The sequence below is a fragment of the Zootoca vivipara genome, chromosome 2, assembly GCF_963506605.1.
Source record: "Zootoca vivipara chromosome 2, rZooViv1.1, whole genome shotgun sequence".
NCBI lineage: Eukaryota > Metazoa > Chordata > Lepidosauria > Squamata > Lacertidae > Zootoca > Zootoca vivipara.
The window spans coordinates 882,798-906,663 of record NC_083277.1 but is presented as its reverse complement, the minus strand read 5'-3'; the positions used below and the strand labels follow the sequence as shown (position 1 = coordinate 906,663).

General features: G+C 47.4%; 2 protein-coding genes across 3 annotated transcripts; one reads left to right on the top strand and one right to left on the bottom strand.

Annotated features, from left to right (window-relative positions):
- Positions 1-927: 927 nt before the first annotated feature.
- Positions 928-3,612, top strand: LOC118081437 (zinc finger protein 213-like). Of its 2 annotated transcripts, XM_060271142.1 has the most exons (5): positions 928-981; positions 1,879-2,386; positions 2,569-2,650; positions 2,857-2,939; positions 3,262-3,612. In XM_060271142.1, exons 2-5 carry the CDS (start codon positions 1,970-1,972, stop codon positions 3,436-3,438), a joined length of 759 nt encoding a protein of 252 aa, XP_060127125.1. In that variant the 5' UTR covers positions 928-981; positions 1,879-1,969; the 3' UTR covers positions 3,439-3,612. The 2 variants fall into 2 exon arrangements, with proteins under 2 accessions (XP_060127125.1, XP_060127126.1); XM_060271143.1 differs by lacking the exon at positions 928-981 and having other exon boundaries at positions 1,351-2,386.
- A 13,847-nt stretch (positions 3,613-17,459) lies between these two features.
- LOC132591675 (oocyte zinc finger protein XlCOF6-like) lies at positions 17,460-20,662 on the bottom strand. Its single transcript, XM_060271133.1, has one exon. It carries the CDS (start codon positions 20,660-20,662, stop codon positions 18,743-18,745), a length of 1,920 nt encoding a protein of 639 aa, XP_060127116.1. The 3' UTR covers positions 17,460-18,742.
- Between the last annotated feature and the right edge of the window lie 3,204 nt (positions 20,663-23,866).

The following is a 23,866-nucleotide window of genomic DNA, read 5'->3' as shown; positions in this document are numbered from 1 at the left end:
CTCATCAATGGCTCCTCTTCATCCTGGAGAGTAGTGACTAGTGGGGTGCCACAGGGTTCTGTCTTGGGCCCAGTCTTGTTCAACATCTTTATCAATGACTTGGATGATGGGCTTGAGGGCATCCAGAGCATGTTTGCAGATGACACCAAATTGGGAGGGGTGGCTAATACCCCAGAGGACAAGATCACACTTCAAAATGACCTTAACAGATTAGACAACTGGGCCAAAGCAAACAAGATGAATTTTAACAAGGAGAAATGTAAGGTACTACACCTGGGCAAAAAAAATGAAAGGCACAAATACAGGATGGGTGACGCCTGGCTTGAGAGCAGTACATGTGAAAAGGATCTAGGAGTCTTGGTAGACCACAAACTTGACATGAGTCAGCAGTGTGGTGCAGCAGCTCAAAAAGCCAATGCAATTCTGGGCTGCATCAATAGGAGTATAGCATCTAGATCAAGGAAGTAATAGTACCACTGTATTCTGTTCTGGTCAGACCTCACCTGGAGTACTGTGTCCAGTTCTGGGCACCACAGTTCAATGCCCCCCCTCTCCCTTCCCTCTCTGCCTCTGCGTCTCCCTCCAGACCCAAGGCGACCTGGAAGAAAACAACGAGGACATGGGGGGGGGAGGTTTATGCAGAGGTTGAGGGTCCCTCCGTCAGGGATGCTTGAGCTGGGATTCCTGCCTGGCAAGGGGGTGGACTAGATGACCCTCGGGATCCCCTCCAGACTCTCCTACGCTCTGCTTCTAGGGGGGGGCTGAAGAGGGTCTGCCAAATGGAGCATCTCTTGGGGGGGGGGTGGAGATGCACGTGATTCCTCCTCCCGAGGAGGAAGGAGAGAGCGGTGCTCGGCTTGCCAAGGATTAAAAGGAACAGAGCTGGATTCCTAGAGAGGACAGGAAGTGGAGGTGCGGGGGGGGGAGGTCCTCACTCGCCCAGGCCCCTCCCTGCTTCCGTCTCCCTCTCTCTGCCTGGGGGTGAGTCTGGCCTCCCTTTCCCTCCGGGTGCAATGGGGAGGTGGGGGTCCCAGGGCTGCCTGCAGGGGGGGAGGGTGCAGATCATGCATGGGGCACCCCCCCAATCTGGGTGCAGACCATCCAGGGAGGGGGCCAGGGCTCTGCCCCGCTCTTCTTGCTTGGCCCCCGGGCGCCGCTTGGCCATAGCTGCCAAGTTTCCCCTTTTCTTGCGAGGAAGCCTATTCAGCCTAAGGCAATTTCTATGCCCCACAAATAACCCAGAGGTGCATTTTAAATAAAATGACATATTCTACTCATGTAAAAACATGCTGATGCTGATTCCTGGACCATCCGTGGGCCGGATGTAGAAGGCGATTGGGCCACATCCGGCCCCCGGGCCTTCGTTTGGGGATCCTGCCCTGGGCTCTCCATAAAGAGTTGAGGAGGGGAGAGTATTCCTCCTCTTCACGAGGTTTCATACAGATGTTGAACAACCCCACATTAAAGGCTCCCCATAGCTGAAAAGCCCCCCCAAGCAACCCCCTCTGGGAATGCCCATCCCAGTAGGACCAGGACCAGCGCAAAGGGGAGTCACCCACCCCTAACTGGGACAGAGAGGTTGAGGGGAATTAACAAGGCCATGTTTCCCATTATGTGTCTCTCTGGACAGAGGTCATCATACAGGGTCATCATACAGGGTTTCAAGGGAATCGGTTTCCTCTAAGAGCACCTGCATCTGGTCCGTTACCCCCCCCCCCCCAAAAAAAAAAAGAATCTAGAATTTTGCTCAGAAAAGGGGGGTTAGCAGCTGGCCAGTAGTTAGTTCAATTTTCTGAGCATGTAGGTTTTTCAGGGAATGTTTTACTTCTCCTGATGGTGTTTCAATTTTACAACAGAGCAACACATTTGCTTTTGTAGGATTTGCTGGCACCTCTGATTCGCACAGACAGAACCTGGCAGAAGACCAAGGGATTCCCTCCGATCTCTTGGAGGCTTCCTGAGAGCCCAGATGGAGGAGCAAGACTCAGCTGGCCCTGAAGCGGGAAGAAGCCATGCCATCCAAACTGAGAAAAGTGGGGGATTCTGGGAAAACCCCATGCAAAGGATCCTGGGTGAGGAAGACACTCTTTGCTCCGATGTGCAGAGCCAACAGTTCAGGCAGTTCTGCTACCAGGAGGCCGAAGGACCCCGAGAGGTTTGCAGCCGACTCTACCGCCTTTTCCGTCAGTGGCTGAAGCCAGAAAGGCACACGAAAGCTGAGATGCTGGACCTGGTGATCTTGGAGCAGTTCCTGGCTGTCCTTCCCCCGGAGATAGAGAGCTGGGTGATGGAATGTGGAGCAGAGACCAGTTCCCAGGCGGTGGCTCTGGCTGAAGGTTTCCTCCTGAGTCAGGCAGAGGAGAGGAAGCAGGAAGAGAGAAAGCAGGTGAGAGAGACTTTCCTCTGGAAACTCCCAAGGACTTCCAAACAAGAGGGAGAGTATCCCAAAATGCGGTACTAATGTCCCATCCCTTTATAAATAGGATCCATGGAATGAGATCTGATACCCCTCAAGTTGTTGTTTTCTAATCCCTCATTCTCTGTTTTGAATCTGTGTTGCTCTTTCAGGGAAAGAATCTGCTTGTAGAAATGGGTCCCGATTCCCCTCTGGCAGAGAGGACTCTGTTGGACACCAGAGAGAGACCACTGGGTAAGGAAGAAGGAGCTCATATGGAAACAAGAGCCCAGAGGAGCAGAGACAGTATTTTTACACAAATAAAATATGGGTTAAAGTGTTGAAACATGTTTAGCAGGTGAGACTTTTTTTCTGAGGCTCGTCTACAGTTTGAGATGCACAGCTGAACTGCAGAGAGAAGCCGATGTTCTGGGTTTCCCACTTCCCTTTGTCTCTTGCAGGTGAGGGAACAATGGCATCAAGACCTCCTCCTCCCTCTTTTCATGGTGGTGAAGGGGAAGCAGCGGCTGTGGAACCAGATCAGGTAGGGGGATGGAAACGTGTGGGGAAAGAGGCCGAGGGGTGGGGCAGCCAGTTTGCCTTGGAGCCGAACAAATCTCTCTTTCTTGGCTTCTGTCAAAGTGGCTCCTCACAAAGGCTGAAATGGCGCTAGAATTATTTATCAGAGTTTGTCACTTTCTTCATATATTTAACACTTAATGTTAATATAAGCTTCTAAGCTAAGCTTCCCATATTCCAGAAAGTAAAAATTGTTGAGCTCTCGTTAAAGATTTAAGCATGTTAGAAATTCAGGCGAGATCATCTTTATGTTGTCTAAGAGGAGGACATTTCCCTCTTTCTTTTAGGCTCCAGTGTGCTTTGAAGATGTCGCTGTTCGTTTCTCAGACGAGGAACGGGTGTTGCTGGATCCTGACCAGAGAGCTCTGCATAAGGAAGTCATGGAGGAGTATCGTGGGATCCTGGACTCTCTCAGTAAGGCTCCCTGCTGGATCACAATATCTGTTTTGAAATTCCATGCGTAGCTCTATGTGATGAACCGCTATCACAGTGGCCGGAGCAGGCTACTTCAGAGTAACGACGCTACACAGCTCTGCATTTTATTCTTTTATTGGTGCTGCGTATTTACAGTGCTGAAGTCATTGCTATTTACACGGAGCGATGTGGTCATTCGGTTTCAGAACCTCCGAATGGCTTTTGGCGCGTCTTTCTCCAACACAAAAGCTTTGGCAGACCCATCCTCTTTCCCCTCCTCTTTCTGCGTAATTCCGGAGTTGGGGGGATGGGTCTCCCCCCCTTATTTGCCCCTTCCTGTCCCACCTGGTACCCTGGCTCCTCTACCTTGCCTGAGCCTCGGACACGACTTCCTGCTTCCTCCCCTGTCCCTCACATCCACCCCCCTCCCAAGCTCTCCTTCTCCCCTCCCCAGGTCCCCCCCAGGTGTCGGTGACGACTGGAAGCCTAAGAACTCAGTACTTTCCGAGCCCGTTGGTGTGAACACCTCCCCCCAGTCCTGCGAGCCCCCCCCTTCCGCCTGGGAGGACTGGAATCCCAAAAAGTCCGTGGCGTCAGAGCTGGTGGGGGTAAAAATGTTCTGCCAATCTGCTTCTTCCTCTGACTGGGTGGATCTCGGTGACGCCCATACCTCGTCCTCTGGTTCCTCAAACTCCGCTTCCCAGCGCCATGGTGAACTGCTCTCCCGTGCTTCCTCCCCCTCCCCCTCCCTTTCCATGTGCCAGGGCTTGGGTCTGTGGGGAAAGAGGGCTTGAAATTCTTCTACCAGGAATTCCTCCTGTATCTGAGTGGCTGGGACCCATTCATTCTGTGATGGTGGAGCATCCTCCCATGCCATGAGGTACTCCAGGCCCCCCACCCCTCTCCGTGAAAGATCTGAGGTCGCGCCCGTAGTTGGCCTTAAAGGGCGACACCCCTGTGGAGATGTGCACCGCATTGTTGTAGGCAAATTCTGCCAGTGGCAGGCGATCCACCCAGTCCGTTTGCCTCTGGCTTACGTAGCATCTCAGGTACTGCTGCAGAATGGCGTTGACCCTCTCCGCCTGTCCATTGGTCTGCGGGTGCCGAGCCGTCGACAAGCTAACCTCCACCTGCAGGAGGTTCATGAGCCGCCTCCAGAACCTGGAAACAAATTGGCGGCCTCTATCCGAAATAACTCTTAAAGGTAATCCATGCAATCTGAATACGTGGTCAACAAACAGTTTGGCTGTCTCTTCTGCAGAGACCGCCCTGGCACACGGTATAAAATGGCACATTTTGGACATAAGGTCCACCACCACCAACACTGCGGTCTTGCCCCTGGACGACGGCAGGTCTGTGATGAAGTCCATGGACACTACTTCCCACGGCCTGTGCGGGGTGGCTAATGGCTCCAGCAACCCTGCTGGTGCTGCTCTGACCACCTTTGCTCGTTGGCAGGTGTCACAGCCCCGTACATAGTCTCTAACATCTTCCCGCACCCCTGGCCACCAGAAGTGTCTCATGACTAGGTGAGCGGTTTTGTCCCTTCCAAAATGACCCGCCGTTGGGTTGTCGTGCATCTGCTTGAGGACCTTACGTCTAAGCTGGGTGGTGGGCAGGTACAGTGCATCCTTGTAGAAAAGCAGCCCCCTGCGGTCTGTGAAGTCTTTTGCCTGCTCCCTCCCCCCTCTCAGTTCTCTGAAGATGCGGGTGGAAAATTCATCCGCTGCTGTCAGTGCTGTGAGTTCTGCCTCGCTCACCACTGCTGCTCCGCAGGACCATGCTGATGGGGGGGAAATGTGCCTGGGTGCTGGTGGCGACTCCTCCTCCATGTACTCTGGCTTGCGGGACAGGGCATCCGCCCTGACATTCTGCTCCCCCGGGATGTAGTGGATGGAGAAGTTGAAGTTCGAGAAGAACTCTGCCCACCGTATCTGCCGCTGGTTGAGCACCCTGGCAGTTCTCCAGAACTCCAGGTTCTTGTGGTCTGTGCACACCTGGATGGGGTGCTTGGCGCCCACCAGGAAGTGTCGCCAGTGCTGGAACGCAGCGTGGATCGCGAGAAGTTCCCTATCAAACACTGTGTAGTTGCGTTCTGGCTGGGTCAGCTTCCTGGAGAAGAAGGCACAGGGTCTCCACTCTCTGTTGGCGTCCAGTTGCAACAGAATCGCTCCCAAAGCCTTGTCTGAAGCATCTGTCTCCAGGCGTAGGGGCGCATCCTGCACCACGTGGAACAGGTGCTGGTCTGAAGCGAATACCTAGTAGGCGTTGGGCATCTTTGCGCGTCCTGGGGCTGTGCCAGTCCAGGATGGCCTGCACCTTGTCCTTGTCCATCGCCAGCCCCTTGTCTGACAGCTTGTAGCCCAGGAAGTCCACCTCTTTGGTGTGAAACTTGCACTTCTCCAGCTTCACATACAGGTGGTTCTCCTTCAGGCGCTGCAACACCTCCCTGACATCCTTCACATGCTGCACTGGGTCATTGGAATAGATAAGGATGTCATCTAGGAAGACCAAGCAGTTCTTGAAGAGGAGGGACGCCAGGACGTGGTGCATGAAGGCCTGGAAGCATGCTGAGCCCCCTTGCAACCCGAAGGGCATCACCAGATATTCAAAAGAGCCCAGAGGCGTGAACATCGTGGTTTTCCATTCATCGCCTTCCCGGATCCTGATCAAGTTGTACGCCCCCCTTAGGTCTAGCTTGGTGAAAATCTTGCCCCTGCGTGCCGCTGTCAGGAGATCATCCACTCTGGGCATGGGGAAAGCCACTGGCTCTGTCACTGAATTCAGTCGTCTGAAAGGAGTGCAGCGACTGAGGAAGGAGCAGAAGGTGAGCTGAGCTTGGGAGACACTCTGTAGGTTTTGTGGTTTTGTCTTTTGGGGCTGTGTGTGAGTAAGTTTGTGTGCTTATTTGTTTTCTTACTTGTTTGTGTGCTTGTGCTGGTTTTCTAGGGCTGCTGCCTCTTGGATTTGGGTGACTGTCCAGGCTTGTGTGGGTGTTTGTTTCTGGCTGTGACCTTGTTTGTTTCTGGCTGTGACCTTTCACCTAGAAGTGTGAGTCAGGAAGTTCAGGTGATTAGCTGTGGGCGGAGCTAGTCAGAGCTTGGAGTGCGCAGTTTGACCCATCTTTTTGACCTAGGGCAGCAAGTCTCATACGTTTGTTAGGGGGGACCTAGGCCTCTTCCTCTTTCCCCCTTGACCTCAAGGTTTTCAAGATGGAGGTGGAGGGAACAACCATTGTCACCTGCAATTCCTGTGCAATGTTTGTTTTCTTGCCAAAGGATGTGGGTAGCTACACCTGCAACAATTGCAAGTTGGTTGCCCTACTAGAAAACAAGGTTGCCCTTCTGGAAGAGAAGGTGCAGCAGCTTCAGGGGCGTGTATCTACGCTCCAGAGAATTAAAGAGCTGGAGCTTTTCTTGGATGCAGCAGAGCACACTGTCTGCACCAAGGAGGAGACAGGGGATCTCCCTGAGGAGGAGGTCAGTTCCCCAACACAGCAGCCAGATGTATGGAGGAACGTGACTCATAGAAGTAGAAGGCCCAGGGATCGCTCTGAGTGCTTAGAATTACACAACCGTTTTGAAGTGCTCATGGAAGACGAGGAACAGACTCCACCTGAGGATCTTTCCCTCATCACAGTTGATGAGGAATATGAAGACGAGCAACCAAGTCAGTCCTCTGGAAATATGCAGGTAACCTTGGAAGGGACAGCACATAGAAGAATCCCAACCAAGCCTATGAAGAGGCGTGTAGTGGTGATTGGGGATTCCCTACTGAGGGGTACAGAAGCAGTGATCTGTGGGCCTGACAAGATGTCTCGAGAGGTGTGCTGTCTACCTGGGGCCAAGATCAAAGATGTAACAGAACGGCTGCAAGGAATCATAAAACCCACCGACAAATACCCCTTCCTTTTGGTGCATGTGGGAACCAATGACACTGCAAGCCATAGCTTACAGAAGATCAAAAATGATTATGAGGCTCTGGGCAGGAAGTTGAAGCAATTAGATGCACAAATTGTCATCTCTTCTGTCCTCCCAGTTGAACGACATGGCCCAGGGAGAGAGGGAAAAATAGGGGAAGTGAACAACTGGCTTCGCAAATGGTGCAAACAGGAACGGTTTGGATTCCTAGATCACGGTCTGCAGTTTCTTGAAGATGGACTTCTGGCAAGTGATGGACTGCACCTCACAAAAGTTGGGAGGAATGTTTTTGCCACAAAACTCAAAAACCTCATCAGGAGGGCTTTAAACTGACTTATGTGGGGGAGGGAGACAGTGGTCCTGAAGGTAGGAGTCTATCAAATGCTGAAGATGATCATCCAAATGTCAAGGACCAAATGGAGCAAGCAGCATGCAGACCTAGTGGTGGGACGAAAATATCCTTAAATAAGAGACATGGGGGAATGATCAACGGTCTTCAATGTCTGTATACTAATGCACAGAGCATGGGAAATAAACAAGATGAACTTGAGCTCTTGGTACAGCAAACTAAATATGACATAATAGGCATCACTGAAACCTGGTGGGATGAGTCTCATGACTGGAATGTAGTAATAGAGGGATACAATCTATTTAAGAGAAATAGACCAAACAGGAAAGGAGGAGGAGTAGCTTTATATGTTAGGGATATGTATACCTGTGAAGAGATCCAGGATTTAAAACTTCAAAGCCAAATTGAGAGTATCTGGGTCAAAATTAAGGGAGAGAAAAACAACAGTGATCTCATTGTGGGAGTTTACTATAGATCCCCAAGCCAAACTGAGGACACAGATGATGCCTTCCTGGAACAGATGGCCAAGCATTCCAAAGGAAGTGAGATAGTAGTAATGGGGGATTTCAACTATCCTGATATTTGTTGGATGTCAAACTCAGCCAAGAGCATAAGGTCGAACAGATTCCTCACTGGCCTTGCAGACAACTTCATTGTCCAGAAAGTGGGAGAAGCAACAAGAGGATCAGCCATTTTAGATCTGGTCCTAACCAATAGTGATGACTTGGTTAGTGGGGTAGAAGTGGCAGGATCATTAGGTGGGAGTGACCATGCTCTTCTGGAGTTTATTATCCAGCGGAAAGGAGCAACCAAGCATACTAAGGTCCAAATTCTAGACTTTAAGAAAGCCGACTTCAGAAAACTTAGGGAAACGCTGGGTGAAATCCCATGGACAGTAATACTAAAAGGGAAGGGAGTTCATGATGGTTGGGAGTTTGTTAAAAGGGAGATATTAAAAGCACAACTTCAGGCAATACCAATGAGACGGAAACATGGAAGGTGCCTAAAGAAGCCAGGCTGGCTATCTAAAGAACTTTTGACTGAGTTAAGATTTAAAAGGGATATGTACAAAAAATAGAAAAGGGGGGAAATCTCCAGAGAGGAATTCAAACATATAGCCAGCACGTGTAGAGACAAAGTCAGAAAAGCTAAAGCACAGAATGAACTCAGGCTCGCCAGAGAGGTTAAAAGCAACAAAAAGGGCTTTTATGGGTATGTCCGTAGCAAAAGGAAAAACAAGGAAACAGTGGGGTCACTCAGAGGAGAAGATGGTGAAATGCAAACAGGGGACAGAGAAAGGGCAGAACTCCTCAATGCCTTCTTTGCCTCAGTCTTCTCCAAGAAAGAAAACAATGCCCGACCTGAAGAATATGGAGCAGATGATTCAGCAGGGGAAACACAGCCCAGAATAAGTAAGGAGGTAGTACAAGAATACTTGGCTAGTTTAGATGTATTCAAGTCTCCAGGGCCAGATGAACTACATCCAAGAGTATTAAAAGAACTGGCAGAGGTGATTTCAGAACCACTGGCAATAATCTTTGAAAATTCCTGGAGAACAGGCGAAGTTCCAGCAGACTGGAGGAGGGCAAATGTTGTCCCTATTTTCAAAAAGGGGAAAAGAGAGGACCCAAACAATTACCGCCCAGTCAGCCTGACATCAATACCAGGAAAGATTCTAGAGCAGATCATTAAGCAAACAGTCTGTGAGCACCTAGAAAGAAACTCTGTGATCACTAAAAGTCAGCATGGGTTCCTGAAAAATAAGTCATGTCAGACTAATCTGATCTCATTTTTTGACAGAATTACAAGCCTGGTAGATGAAGGGAACGCTGTGGATGTAGCCTATCTTGATTTCAGCAAGGCCTTTGACAAGGTGCCCCATGATATTCTTGTAAAGAAGCTGGTAAAATGTGGGCTAGACAATGCTACCATTCAGTGGATTTGTAGCTGGATTACTGACCGAACCCAAAGGGTGCTCATCAATGGCTCCTCCTCATCCTGGAGAGTAGTGACTAGTGGGGTGCCACAGGGTTCTGTCTTGGGCCCAGTCTTGTTCAACATCTTTATCAATGACTTGGATGATGGGCTTGAGGGAATCCTGAGCAAGTTTGCAGATGACACCAAGTTGGGAGGGGTGGCTAACACCCCAGAGGACAGGATCACACTTCAGAATGACCTTAACAGATTAGACAACTGGGCCAAAGCAAACAAGATGAATTTTAACAAGGAGAAATGTAAAGTACTACACTTGGGCAAAAAAAATGAAAGGCACAAATACAGGATGGGAGACACCTGGCTTGAGAGCAGTACATGTGAAAAGGATCTAGGAGTTTTGGTTGACCACAAACTTGACATGAGTCAGCAGTGTGATGCAGCAGCTAAAAAAGCCAATGCAATTCTGGGCTGCATCAATAGGAGTATAGCATCTAGATCAAGGGAAGTAATAGTACCACTGTATTCTGCTCTGGTCAGACCTCACCTGGAGTATTGTGTCCAGTTCTGGGCACCACAGTTCAAGAAGGATACTGATAAGCTGGAACGTGTCCAGAAGAGGGCAACCAAAATGGTCAAAGGCCTGGAAACGATGCCTTATGAGGAACGGCTTAGGGAGCTGGGTATGTTTAGCCTGGAGAAGAGAAGGTTAAGGGGTGATATGATAACCATGTTCAAATATATAAAAGGATGTCATATAAAGGAGGGAGAAAGGTTGTTTTCTGCTGCTCCAGAGAAGCGGACACGGAGCAACGGATTCAAACTACAAGAAAGAAAATTCCACCTAAACATTAGGAAGAACTTCCTGACAGTAAGAGCTGTTCGGCAGTGGAATTTGCTGCCAAGGAGTGTGGTGGAGTCTCCTTCTTTGGAGGTCTTTAAGCAGAGGCTTGACAGCCATCTGTCAGGAATGCTTTGATGGTGTTTCCTGCTTGGCAGGGGGTTGGACTGGATGGCCCTTGTGGTCTCTTCCAACTCTATGATTCTATGATTCTATGATTCTATGAAATCCACCACAAGACGGCGCTGTTGCGTGTCTTTCTTGTCCACCCAGAAGACCGGGCTGCCCCCTGCTGCCTTGCTTTCTCTGATGAACCCCCGCTTGAGGTTCTTGTCGATGAAAGCACGCAGATCCTCCAGTTCCTGATCTGACATGGCGTACAGCTTGGCTGGGGGTATAGTTGCCCCTGGCACCAGGTTGATCTGGCAGTCAAAAGGCCTGTGTGGGGGTAGGTGGTCGGACTCCGCTTCGCTGAAGACCTCCTGCAGGTCCCAGTACGGCTTGGGTATCGCCTCACCCCCTTTGACGTGCATGGTGGCCACCGTGGCTATCGGAGGCCCCTCCCCTGGTTGGTGCTGCATGCAATGTTCTAGACAAAAGTCCGACCCAAACGTGATGCATCTCTGGTGCCAACTGATGGAGGGGTCGTGGCGCGCCAGCCAGCTCATGCCCAAGACGATGGGGGGGTCTGAGATGGTGGTGACGTTGAATGCCAGTGTCTCTGAGTGTCGGCCCACCGTCATCCTCATGGGGGGGGGGGTTTGATGAGTGATGGCCCCCCCCCCCAGCAACTCCCTGCCGTCAATGGTGGCTACGTGCAGGGGAAAATCCAGCTGCAGAAGCTGGATCTGGTGCTCTTCTGCAAAGTTTCTCGAGAAGAAGTTGGCTGAGGCACCACTGTCAATTAAGGCGAGGACCGTCAGGGGATAGCCATTTGGGAGCGTTAGCGTGACTTCTAGAACCACTCCTGCTCTGGGAGGGGTGGGCTGGCTCTGCTCCTCGCTGTGCGGGTGGGCGGGCTGGGGCTGTTGTCTGCTGACTGTGCCTGGCTGCTGCCCCTTGTCTCCTGCAGCCAGGCTTTCCCGTTTCCCTGCTGTGGTGCTGCGTCAGTGGGGGAGGGCACAACCGTTCCCGCCTTTCCTTGCCATTCTCTGCGATGTGGGCAGTCTCTGACGAGATGCTGGGGGGAGTTGCAGAGGAAGCAGTTCCCGCCCCTTCCCTCCTTGCGTCTTGGCGCTGCTGGGGTTTGAAAAGCCCGCGCGCACGCGCTATCAATTTGCATGGGTTCCTGGTCTTGGCTGGCCCCAGGCGTGGCTTGGAAGGGCTGTTGGGGGAGTGGCTTCTCCTGCGACCGTGGGAACCAAGCCCGCTTTGCGCGCGTTACTTGCTTGTCGTTCCACCGGGATTCCTGTCTCACCCCCACCGCCAGAGCCGCTTTGCTCAGCTGATCCATATTACTGGGCTTTGGACCTCTCGAGAGCTCATCTTTCACATCCTCATGCAACCCCAAGTAGAACGCCGCTTGCATAGGAGGCGAATTCAGTTCCCACCCCAGTCTGTGCACCAGCATGGTGAATTTCGCCCAATATTCGCGAACTGTCATTTTTCCTTGGCGTAAATTATGCAGTTCCTCCTTAGTCTGGTCCATATGACTATCGGACGCGTACATAGTTGTTAAAGCCTCTAGAAATAGTTTGACATTCTTCATGCAAGGATTCTTTGTTGCGATTAACGGTCTTAGCCACTCCCTGGCTGCCCCGGTAAGGTGCTCCACAATAAACGCTACCCTGTGCTCATCATCAGGGAACTCATCATGGTGCAGCTCAAGAGCATACACGATCTCAGTCTCAAAGCCAGGATATTCCCTCGGGTCTCCATTGAACTTGCTTACTAGGGTCCCGGCTCTCCTTCCTGGCAGCACTTGGACTTGGGGGGCCCCTCCCGCCTTGTTTTTCTCTGCATCCAGCTTGTTTTGGAGGTCTACCGCCACCGCCCTTAATTGCTGCTCTCTTTCCTGAAGTGCTCTCACCTGTTCCGCAAGTTGTAGCCGGTCGTCCTGGACCTTCTTGGTTTCTTCTTTAGCTGCCTTTAATTCCCCCTGCGCCTGCTGCGCCAGCTGCTGCAGGTCTTGCTGGGCTTTCTCCGCGATCTGCCGCAATTTCTCCGCCTCTGACACACTCATCCCGGCAACTCCAAAGTAGCCCCCAAAAAAGATTCGGAGGTTGCTGTCACAGTGGCCGGAGCAGGCTACTTCAGAGTAACGACGCTACACAGCTCTGCATTTTATTCTTTTATTGGTACTGCGTATTTACAGTGCTGAAGTCATTGCTATTTACACGGAGCGATGTGGTCATTCGGTTTCAGAACCTCCGAATGGCTTTTGGCGCGTCTTTCTCCAACACAAAAGCTTTGGCAGACCCATCCTCTTTCCCCTCCTCTTTCTGCGTAATTCCGGAGTTGGGGGGATGGGTCTCCCCCCCTTATTTGCCCCTTCCTGTCCCACCTGGGACCCTGGCTCCGCTACCTTGCCTGAGCCTCGGACACGACTTCCTGCTTCCCCACTGGAATCGGAACTCCCTCTGCTTTCCCCTGTGCTCGGGGATGGGCTTGAACTCAGGAGGGGAGGGACTTCGCGATATCCCCTGTCCCTCACAACCACCAATATATTGATGGAGCTCGGCAAGTGTCTGGAATGCTAACATGCCCACAGTGAACCCCAAATGGAGGGATATCAACTGTTTACTCTGTGAATATTCTTCTTCCAGTTATGCCTTTTTAAATAATGACCAGGCTGGTCTGAACTAACCAGGCCTTCTTAAATGTCGGCTTCACCGCGTGGTATTTATATGCACGGAAGTTGTCCCGGGTCGGTTGACTCTTTTTGTCAGGGGTTCTTGCGACTACTCTAGAGTAACGACGTTCCGCATGCCGGTTTTTAAACAGTTTTTATTAGTGCAGTCTATTTACAGTGAGACAGGTGTGTAAAAGCATGTCTGCTCGTTCCGATGCAGAATCCGGCACTGCCCCTCCCCTTGACTTCCGCCAACATAAGAGTCTTGGGACAGTGAACCTTCTTCCCCTCTTTCTTCTGCGTAATTCCGGAGCTGACTCTTTTATAAATTCTTTGGCTCACAATATTATGATTTACCATTAGTTATTAACATTTAACCCTCCACAAAATAGTTACAATTTCTCATACCACCAAAGAATGTTACATTGTGACACACAAACATGTTCCTCAGTCAACCAACCACACTTCTGACTTCTCATCTGACAGACGCAGCTGCTGTAGACCAAGATAACGGTATCTTCTGGCTCGGTTGCCGTTTGATTACATCCTTTCAAGATTTCTTCACCTTTGGAGCTCTGCAAAACTTGGCTGTATGTCCCTCCTTATTACAGCTGCAAGAGTGCAGCTGGCATGGAGGTTTAAACCATTGAGCCTCTTGGACTTTCTAATCAGAAGGTCGGCGGTTCGAATCCCCGTGATGGGGTGAGCTCCCGTTGCTCGGTCCCAGCTCCTGCCAATCTAGCAGTTCGAAAGCACACCAGTGCAAGTAGATAAATAGGTACTGCTGCAGCGGGAAGGTAAACGGCGTTTCCATGTGCTGCTCTGGTTTCCGTCATGGTGTTCTGTTCCGCCAGAAGCAGTTTAGTCCTGCTGGCTACATGACATAAAAAGCTGACTGTGGGCAAACGCTGGCTTCCTCAGCCAGAAAGCGAGATGAGCGCCACAACCCCATAGTCGCCTTAGACTGGACTTAACCGTCCAGGGGTCCTTTGCCTTTTGCCGTTGCCTTTATTACAGTTGTAGAAAATAATCTTTTTATGAGTGCCCTTGTTACTTCTCTGAGAAACAAAGCTTGAGTTAGAGAATGTTAATGAATAATAATAATAATAACAATTTATTACTTATACCCCGCCCATCTGGCTGGGTTTCCCCAGCCACTCTGGGCGGCTTGCAACAGAAAAAAAGAAATAAAATAATTAAACAAATAATTGAACAATCTTCCTCCCTTTCAGTGCATTCCTCTGTTAATTTAGAGTGTTAAATTTGGATTGCCATCCATTCTGGATATAAATACACTTATTTGATTTGGATTTAACAAAATACATACACACATATTTTAATCCTCACTTTTACTTAACATTGTTTTGTGTACTTCCTTGATCCCCATCCTTTTGATTTTCAATTTATCTTTGTCTTTGGCAGTTTTCATATACTGTATCATAATTTCAGCCATAATCATAAAAAACAAATAAACCATTATTTTAAACTATTCATATTTCTAAAACTTTTGTTTCTAATTTCTTTTTCACTTTTTAATCACCTCCTTCAGAAAGCCGCTCAACCATCTAATTCCACACACATTAACTCTTTAACTATCCTAGACATAATTCTCAATTCACACATACATATCATATATTTCCTTCCCTAGCCTAAAATCTCATCCAAAAGAAAATCATGCAATTAATCATTCCTTTTATATCATCTACATTTTCCCATCTATTTCTGCCTCTTCCTCCCCCCGGTCTTGTCTTCCCTAGTCGATACAGCAAATTCCATAAAATTGCTTTTTAAATCTAAATTGTATTTTAATGTGCATTTTAATCAATTGTTTTTCTTTCTTTTACGTTTTATTGTGACTTTGTTGATGTCAGCCGCCCTGAGCCCGGTTCTCACTGGGGAGGGCGGGGTATAAATAAAAAATTATTATTATTATTATTAGAAACATAGCTATTCTCATTCTTGCAACAGTTCACATCCACTTGACAGTAAACACATTCCATTCCTTTATGTCATCATAATAGAGTCTTGCTGCTTTTCCTGGGGTGCCGATTCCAGGGCAAAGGGAGGCTTTTCCTAAAGCCAGTTGCAGATTTTTGCAGGGATTTTAATTTAAAAAGGCTCTTCCCCCCTTTACCCTGCCTTCAGAGGGGAATATAGGTCCCTTCCTTGGAGGTTTAAACCACTCCAAATTTCTTTCCAGCTTTGGGGCACGTTACTGCCTCCCCGGCCCTCAGTGGGTAGAGATCGACTCCTGTTTTTTGGATCTTTCTCCCGTGGCCAAATTTTACAAATTTAAATCCAATGGATCAGATTACTCATGGTCTGTAGCTTTTGCATATATTTTTTTCCTTTGGAATTATTGGCCGCTGCTGTCTCCCAGTCTCGCAGCTTCGCACTGCCAGAGTTAATGGTCTTTGTCTGTGCACCGCGGCTCTACCTCCTCGCTCTCGGGGGCTCAAAACAGAGCCGAACAGGGGAGGGGGAGCCCGCAAATGGCACCCGCCAGACTTTTGGTCGCCCAAACGCTCAATTTGAGGCTTTTCAGGGGGGGTCTGCTGCGCTGGAGCGGTTCCCCCCCCCACACCTCTGAAGCGCTGAGGTCTGCTCCACTGAACAGACCTTCGACTGGAAAAGATGTGGCGGTCAACCGGAAGGCTTCATATAATTTTCTCTTAATCCACACCATGCTGTAAATTTTATATCCCTATTCCACAGTCGCTCCCATGCTTCCATGTCTATATTAAGACCAATGGTCAGGCCACTGTATTCTGCTCTGGTCAGACCTCACCTGGAGTACTGTGTCCAGTTCTGGGCACCACAGTTCAAGAAGGATACTGCAAAGCTGGAATGTGTCCAGAGGAGGGCAACCAAAATGGTCAAAGGCCTGGAAACGATGCCTTAAGAGGAACGGCTTAGGGAGCTGGGTATATTTAGTCTGGAGAAGGTTAAGGGGTGATATGATAGCCATGTTCAAATATATCAAAGGATGTCATATAGAGAAGGGAGAAATATTGTTTTCTGCTGGTCCAGAGAAGCGGACACGGAGCAATGGATTCAAACTACAAGAAAGACGATTCCACCTAAACATTAGGAAGAACTTCCTGACAGTAAGAGCTGTTCGGCAGTGGAATTTGCTGCCAAGGAGTGTGGTGGAGTCTCCTTCTTTGGAGGTCTTTAAGCAGAGGCTTGACAGGCATATGTCAAGAATGAAAGCAACACCCCCCAGTCTCAGCTCCACTTTGGGCAACTCTCCATTCCCAGAAACAAACATTTCCAACTCCCTCCCCCAAACACCAAAACCAGCTCACTCTCAGTCCATCCTCATTCAGAAGCAACACTCCAGACTCACACCCTTCCCCTCCCTATCTAAAAGTACACTAAGTATTATATTGTACTTACTATTGAATTATGAATTATGAATTATGGTGCTGGAGGAGACTCTTGAGAGTCCCATGGACTGCAAGAAGATCAAACCTATCCATTCTTAAGGAAATCAGCCCTGAGTGCTCCCTGGAAGGACAGATCGTGAAGCTGAGGCTCCAATACTTTGGCCACCTCATGAGAAGAGAAGAATCCTTGGAAAAGACCCTGATGTTGGGAAAGATTGAGGGCACTAGGAGAAGGGGACGACAGAGGACAAGATGGTTGGACAGTGTTCTCGAAGCTACGAACATGAGTTTGACCAAACTACGGGAGGCAGTGCAAGACAGGAGTGCCTGGCGTGCTATGGTCCATGGGGTCACGAAGAGTCGGACACGACTAAACGACTAAACAACAACAACAACTTACTATTGAGAAATGTTATCTTGATTACTTTAAATACATGTCCAGACAATGTTATATACAAACAACAGAAGTTAACATATGCCGCATGCATTTAATGATTTCCTGTCAACTAGGAGAGAAACAGGTTCTACGCTCTAAATGGTTCCACCCCATGGAAGTGGGTAGATGTTTTGGAAAAGCATTCTATAATAACCAAAGTATATTCCACATTCCTTCTATTCAAACCCTTTCTCTTCTTTTGATGGCCTGTAGGGTTTCCACTCTTACAGGTCTTAACACTCTGAGTCTTTTGATGGTTTGAAGACATCCACTACAACGGAACCTCTATCTAATTCCCTAGCACTTCTATGGTGTTAGGGCAAAATTCTGGGTGCGAGGCTGCTCAGCCGCCCAGCTCGTCAGGCAAGGGCCTGCTGTCGCTGCGGAGTGTAAAGGGAGGAATCCAGCCACAATCCGGAGCAAACAGCAAGGTTTATTACTGCGCAGCAGGTTCAATGCCCCCGAGCACAGGGTTGCAAGGACTTTTAAAGATTCCCACCAACATCCTATAAAGCATTGCAAAAGTGTCATACATACATCATCAAAACATCAGGGAAAGGGGAAGGTACGTGGGACATTTACATACAGTGGTGCCTCGCTTAACGAATGCCCTGCTTAACGAAATTTTCGCTTAACGAAAGGATTTTTCGAGCAGAGGTTGCCTTGCTAGACGAATTCGTTTTATGAAAAATTCGTCTAGCGAATCGCGGTTTCCCATAGGAATGCATTGAAATTCAATTAATGCGTTCCTATGGGCAAAAAAAGTCAAAAAAAAATTCAATGCATTCCTATGGGCTTCGCTAGACGAATTTTTCGTTACAAGAAAAGACCCGTGGAACTAATTAAATTCGTCTAGCGAGGCACCACTGTACAGGTAAACCTGATTAGCATAAGGCAATGACAGGTAACGACACATAATGGACCAAGTATTGATAAGCAAGTACGGTCAAGTACTGGGTGTGGATCCTTGAGCACCTGACAGGAGAGAACAATGAGGTCCAGGTAGCCCCTGGCATGGGTGAGACGACAGGAAAGTGAACGACAGGAGATTCCTGTCAGATGGACCATGGATTACTCAGAAGGACATCACCCAGGTTACGTGGGCTCCCGCTTGAAGGATTATGGCTGTTCCCAGCATCCTTAGAAGATCCAGGCCTGAGCTACAAAATGGTGGTGGAACGGTGAAGATCCATCAAGGAACTGATTTTATATGATTTATTAAGCAGCTCCCGTTTTCCTAATACAAACCGCTGGAGTTTAACGCAGCCTGGGAGGGCTAGAAACATTGTGGCGAGTTCTAATTGGATCAAGGTTTCAATGCGCTGTCAACGATTGTCCTTCTGTCAACACCTCTCAGCGCTCACTCAAGCATGCAGAGCTGAACTGAGCTGGGCTCTGCAGAGCCATTGCATTGACCTGATTGGTTAAGGCGTTTCTCTATTCAAATAAAGACTTCATTCAGAGACACAAGTACACAGTATCGTTCATTCAGAAATATGGCAACGTAGTGTCAAAGACAGTGGGGAATGGAAAGAAAGGCAGCCTTTATTATACAGGGCTTGTACTCGTGCAGGGTTCCAGGGTGCTGGTGTTGGTGTAACTCCAAAGTGGGGTTGTTGAGTGGGACGGGGCTCCCATGAGGGCATCTGGATCATTCTTGGTAATGAACTGGGAACTTGTTTAGGTGCCCCCCTTCCTATTCTCTATCATATGGTTTCTCCTCTGTATGAGTTTGTTGATGTTTTCTAAGTGTTCCACTCTCAGTGAAGCTCTTTCCACACTCCATACATTTAAATGGTTTTTCCCCCATGTGAGTCTGTTGATGAATTCTAAGATTTCCCCTCTGACTGAAGCTCTTTCCACACTCCATGCATTCAAATGGTTTTTCCCCTGTGTGAGTTTGATTATGTAAATTAAGGCTGTCACTTCTACTGAAGCTCTTTCCACACTCCATGCATTCAAATGGTTTCTCTCCTGTGTGAGTCCGTTGATGAATTCTAAGGTGTCCACTCTGACTGAAGCTCTTTCCACACTCCATACATTTAAATGGTTTCTCCCCTGTGTGAGTCCGTTGATGAATTCTAAGTGTTCCATTCGAAGGGAAGCTCTTTCCACACTCCATGCATTTAAATGGTTTTTCCCCTGTGTGAGTTTGATTATGTAAATTAAGGCTGCCACTCTCACTGAAGCTCTTTCCACACTCCATGCATTTAAATGGTTTTTCCCCAGTGTGCGTCCGTTGATGACTTCTAAGGTCTCCACTCTGACTGAAGCTCTTTCCACACTCCATGCATTTAAATGGTTTCTCCCCAGTGTGAGTCCGTTGATGAATTCTAAGGTTTCCACTCTTAGTGAAACTCTTTCCACACTCCATACATTTAAATGGTTTTCCCCCCATGTGAGTCTGTTGATGAATTCTAAGGTGTCCTCTCTGACTGAAGCTCTTTCCACACTCCATACATTTAAATGGTTTCTCCCCTGTGTGAGTCCGTTGATGAATTCTAAGGTTTTCACTCTTAGTGAAGCTCTTTCCACACTCCATACATTCAAATGGTTTTTCCCCTGTGTGAGTTTGATTATGTAAATTAAGGTTCCCACTCTGACTGAACCTCTTTCCACACTCCATACATTTAAATGGTTTCTCCCCTGTGTGAGTCCGCTGATGAATTATAAGTTTTTCATTTGAAGTGAAGCTCTTTCCACACTCCATGCATTTATATGGTTTCTCCCCCATGTGAGTCCATTGGTGAATTCTAAGGTTTCCACTCTGACTGAAGCTCTTTCCACACTCCATACATTTAAATGGTTTCTCCCCTTTGTGAGTCCGTTGATGAATTCTAAGTATTGCCCTCGAAGTGAAGCTCTTTCCACACTCCATACATTTAAATGGTTTTTCCCCTGTGTGAGTTTGATTATGTAAATTAAGGCTGTCACTTCTACTGAAGCTCTTTCCACACTCCATGCATTTAAAGGGTTTTTCCCCAGTGTGAGTCCGTTGATGTTTTCTAATGTTTCCACTGTCATTGAAGCTCTTTCCACACTCCATACATTTAAATGGTTTCTCCCCCGTGTGAGTCCTTTGATGAACTCTAAGGTGTCCACTCTGACTGAAGCTCTTTCCACACTCCATGCATTTAAATGGTTTCCCCCCAGTGTGAATCTGTTGTTTTCTATGTGTTCCACTATCAGTGAAGCTCTTTCCACAATCCATGCATTTAAATGGTTTTCCCCCTGTGTGAGTTTGATTATGTAAATTAAGGCTGTGACTTCTACTGAAGCTCTTTCCACACTCCATGCATTTAAAGGGTTTCTCACCAGTGTGACTCCGTTGATGAATTCTAAGGTGTCCACTCTGACTGAAGCTCTTTCCACACTCCATGCATTTAAATGGTTTCTCCCCCGTGTGAGTCCGTTGATGAACTCTAAGGTGTCCACTCTGACTGAAGCTCTTTCCACACTCCATGCATTTAAATGGTTTCTCCCCCATGTGAATCCATTGATGTTTTCTTAGTGTTCCACTGTCACTGAAGATCTTCTCACACTCCATTCTTTCAAACTGCTTCTCCTCTCTCTTTTCACACTCCATGTATTTAAATGCTTTCTTCGTTATTCCCATTGAACGTGGCCCCCCAGAATTCTGCCTGTCTTCTCCATTGCCTGCTTTGGGGGGCGAAGAGGGGAGGAACTCCTATTTGTTTTCTGGGAAGAGAAGAATGGAATATTACAGACATCAATCAGCATGTGCTCTTATTTTAAAATCTCGTGCAATCTCTCTTGTCCTCCGTGTTCCCAGTTTTTAGGAAATACAAATGAAATAATGTCAAATAAAGGTAATGCAGTTCAGAAGCATTATCTTAGAATACGGTTGAACTGTGGGGTTTAATTTCTAAATAAAGTGGTTTCTCACAGGAAGGGCATCTGCTCTATGTCCATGAACCTGCCCACTATTCATCAGGGTCCTAAGTTCATCATGAAGTTCTTCATCCTCTGCACAATAATCCCCCACCCCTTAGGCCACATTTTGTCCCCTTCGATCTCTAGATGTTTCGATCACCCGCACAGTCCCTTTTGCCTCTGGAGGTGCATATCGACCATTTTGGGAGACCCATATATAAGTCCAGTGACAAGGCTTGGTGCTTGTGGTTGGCTGAAGGAGTGCTCAGGTAGGAGAATATTCTTGGGGTTGGACCTCCATCTCTCAGCCTTGCATCATTGCATGGAGAGAGCTGGAGATGCAGAAGGAAAGCAGCTGGAGCCTGACTGCTGGGAATCCCAGATTAAAACGCCCACCCCAATTACTATTGGTAATAATTATATGCCGCCAAGTCTCGCACCTGCCTCCTGACACTGGCCTATCTTAGTGGAGAATCCCAGCCCAAGCCTCTCTCACTGTTCTTCCCCCTTTGCTCCTACTGGAAACTATTTATTAAATTTGTATATTTCTCAACATCTGAAGATCACAATATAAAAATATGTGTGATGCTGAAAAGGTGACTATTAAAGGTGAAGAATACTGATTGTGGGAAAGAAAAGGACTAAGATTACTCTGTCATTTTGGACTCACAGCTGTCTATGGAGGCACAGGTTTATTCTGTGTCCAGGGTGGCTGTCTACCAGCTCCATCTGGTATGCAGGCTGAGACCCTACCTGCCCGCGGACTGTCTTGCCAGAGTGGTGCATGCTCTAGTTATCTCTCGCTTGGACTACTGCAATGCGCTCTATGTGGGGCTACCTTTGAAGGTGACCCAGAAACTACAATTAATCCAGAATGCGGCAGCTAGACTGGTGACTGGGAGCGGCCACCAAGACCACATAACACCGGTCTTGAAAGACCTACAGTACATTGGCTCCCAGTACTTTTCCAAACACAATTCAAAGTGTTGGTGCTGACCTTTAAAGCCCTAAATGGCCTCAGTCCAGTATACCTGAAGGAGTGTCTCCACCCCCATCATTCTGCCCGGACACTGAGGTCCAGTGCCGAGGGCCTTCTGGCGGTTCCCTCGCTGTGAGAAGCCAAGTTGCAGGGATCTAGACAGAGGGCCTTCTCGGTAGTGGCACCCGCCCTGTGGAACGCCCTCCCATCAGATGTCAAAGAGAAAAACAACTACCAGACTTTCAGAGGACATATGAAGGCAGCCCTGTTTAGGGAAGCTTTTAATGTTTAATAAATTATTGTATTTTAATACTTCTGTTGGAAGCCGCCCAGAATGGCTGGGGAAACCCAGTAAGATGGGCGGGGTATAAATAATAAATTATTATTATTATTATTATTATTATTATTATTATTATTACCTTGGGGTGTCACCGTGGAACATAACAACAACGGGAACAACAACAACAACAACAACAACAACAACAACATGTTGTATGTCACTTTGGGCTGCCCTGGACAAGAGAAAGAAACTAATAGGTTGAATAAATAAATAACAACAACAATTGAAATTGCAATAATAATAATAATAATAATTCAGGCTTTTGAGGGGCAAACACGGGACCCCACCCATTTCCATAGCAATCTTCCCAATCTCTTAAATCCCACAGACGTGAGATCTGATATAGTGGGAATATATAGCCGGCATTTGAGTGTCAGTGGAGAAAGAATGAGTTGGACAATAATATTAAGGATACATAGTGTTGTAAGAATGTAGTAGATAAATAGTTAGCGGAATATATAACAACGGGAATACATTCATGTTTAAAATATAATTCATGCATTAGGGATTAACAGGAAGTCAAAACTGTGGTTATATATGATTCTGAAATAAGGGGGAATTTTATTTTATTTTATTTTTTAAAATGTTTGCTCACTTAGCTTGGGGTTATATGTATTTTCTTTTGTGTTCTCATGCCGAACTATAAAAGATTGCAAGAACTCAGGCCAAAAGAAGATGGATTTCAAATAAATCTTCACAAGGTTTTATTGATGTGATGCGGAGTTTAAATGGGAATAAATCCCAATGTTGAAGGCAAATAAAGGTAAATTCCAGTAAAAATCAGGGCAAGGCCCTGTTTCGACTATTATTCGTTAGCTGGAATATTGAGAAATTCGAAATGAATCTTAGAATAATTCTCCTTATAATAAAAATTCATTCAGATCCCTAAACAAAGTTTTATCATATGTAAAGACAGAGACTATGTTTAAATGAACATAAACGTAGATCTGTGAGTAACTAACCTTACATCAAACTTACATTCTGTTTTCTAAATAAAGAGTTAAATTGCTTATAGTGTACAAAGTTAGCTTGTCTGTGCTTTAAATGATAAACCATCTTAAAATAATCTTATTTCATGAATACATGTAATTTTCTAAAGACAAATTTATGTTACTTATAATAAACAGAGGTAGCTTACCAAAGATTCACAGGTCAAAGTGTACCAAATATGTTTGCCTTGCTAGCTCAATGTGTCACGACAATTTAAAGGCATAGGGTCATAGTCACGTTCAATGTTGTTTCAAAATGCAAAGACGATTATAGAAATGGTGTCTAGACTGTTGTTCAGGCCCCATGGATGTACCGTAATGTGTTGAAGAGATGGATAAATTTGGATTCTTGTTGGAGAAGGAGTCTCTCATTGTCCATTCGCTGAAAGTGGGTTTGCGGCAATGTCCAAATTACAAAGAATGAGAAGTCATCCTCTGTGTGTTTAAATTGAGTATAATGTTCGACTAGTGGTGCCTCCAAAACGTGATTACGGATTCTGGAACGGTGCTCGCTTATTCTAAGTTTGATGGGCCTAGAGCATTTTCCAATGTACATTTTTTGGCAAGGGCAAATCCATGCATATATGCAGTTTTTTGTATTGCAGTTGCTAAAATGTT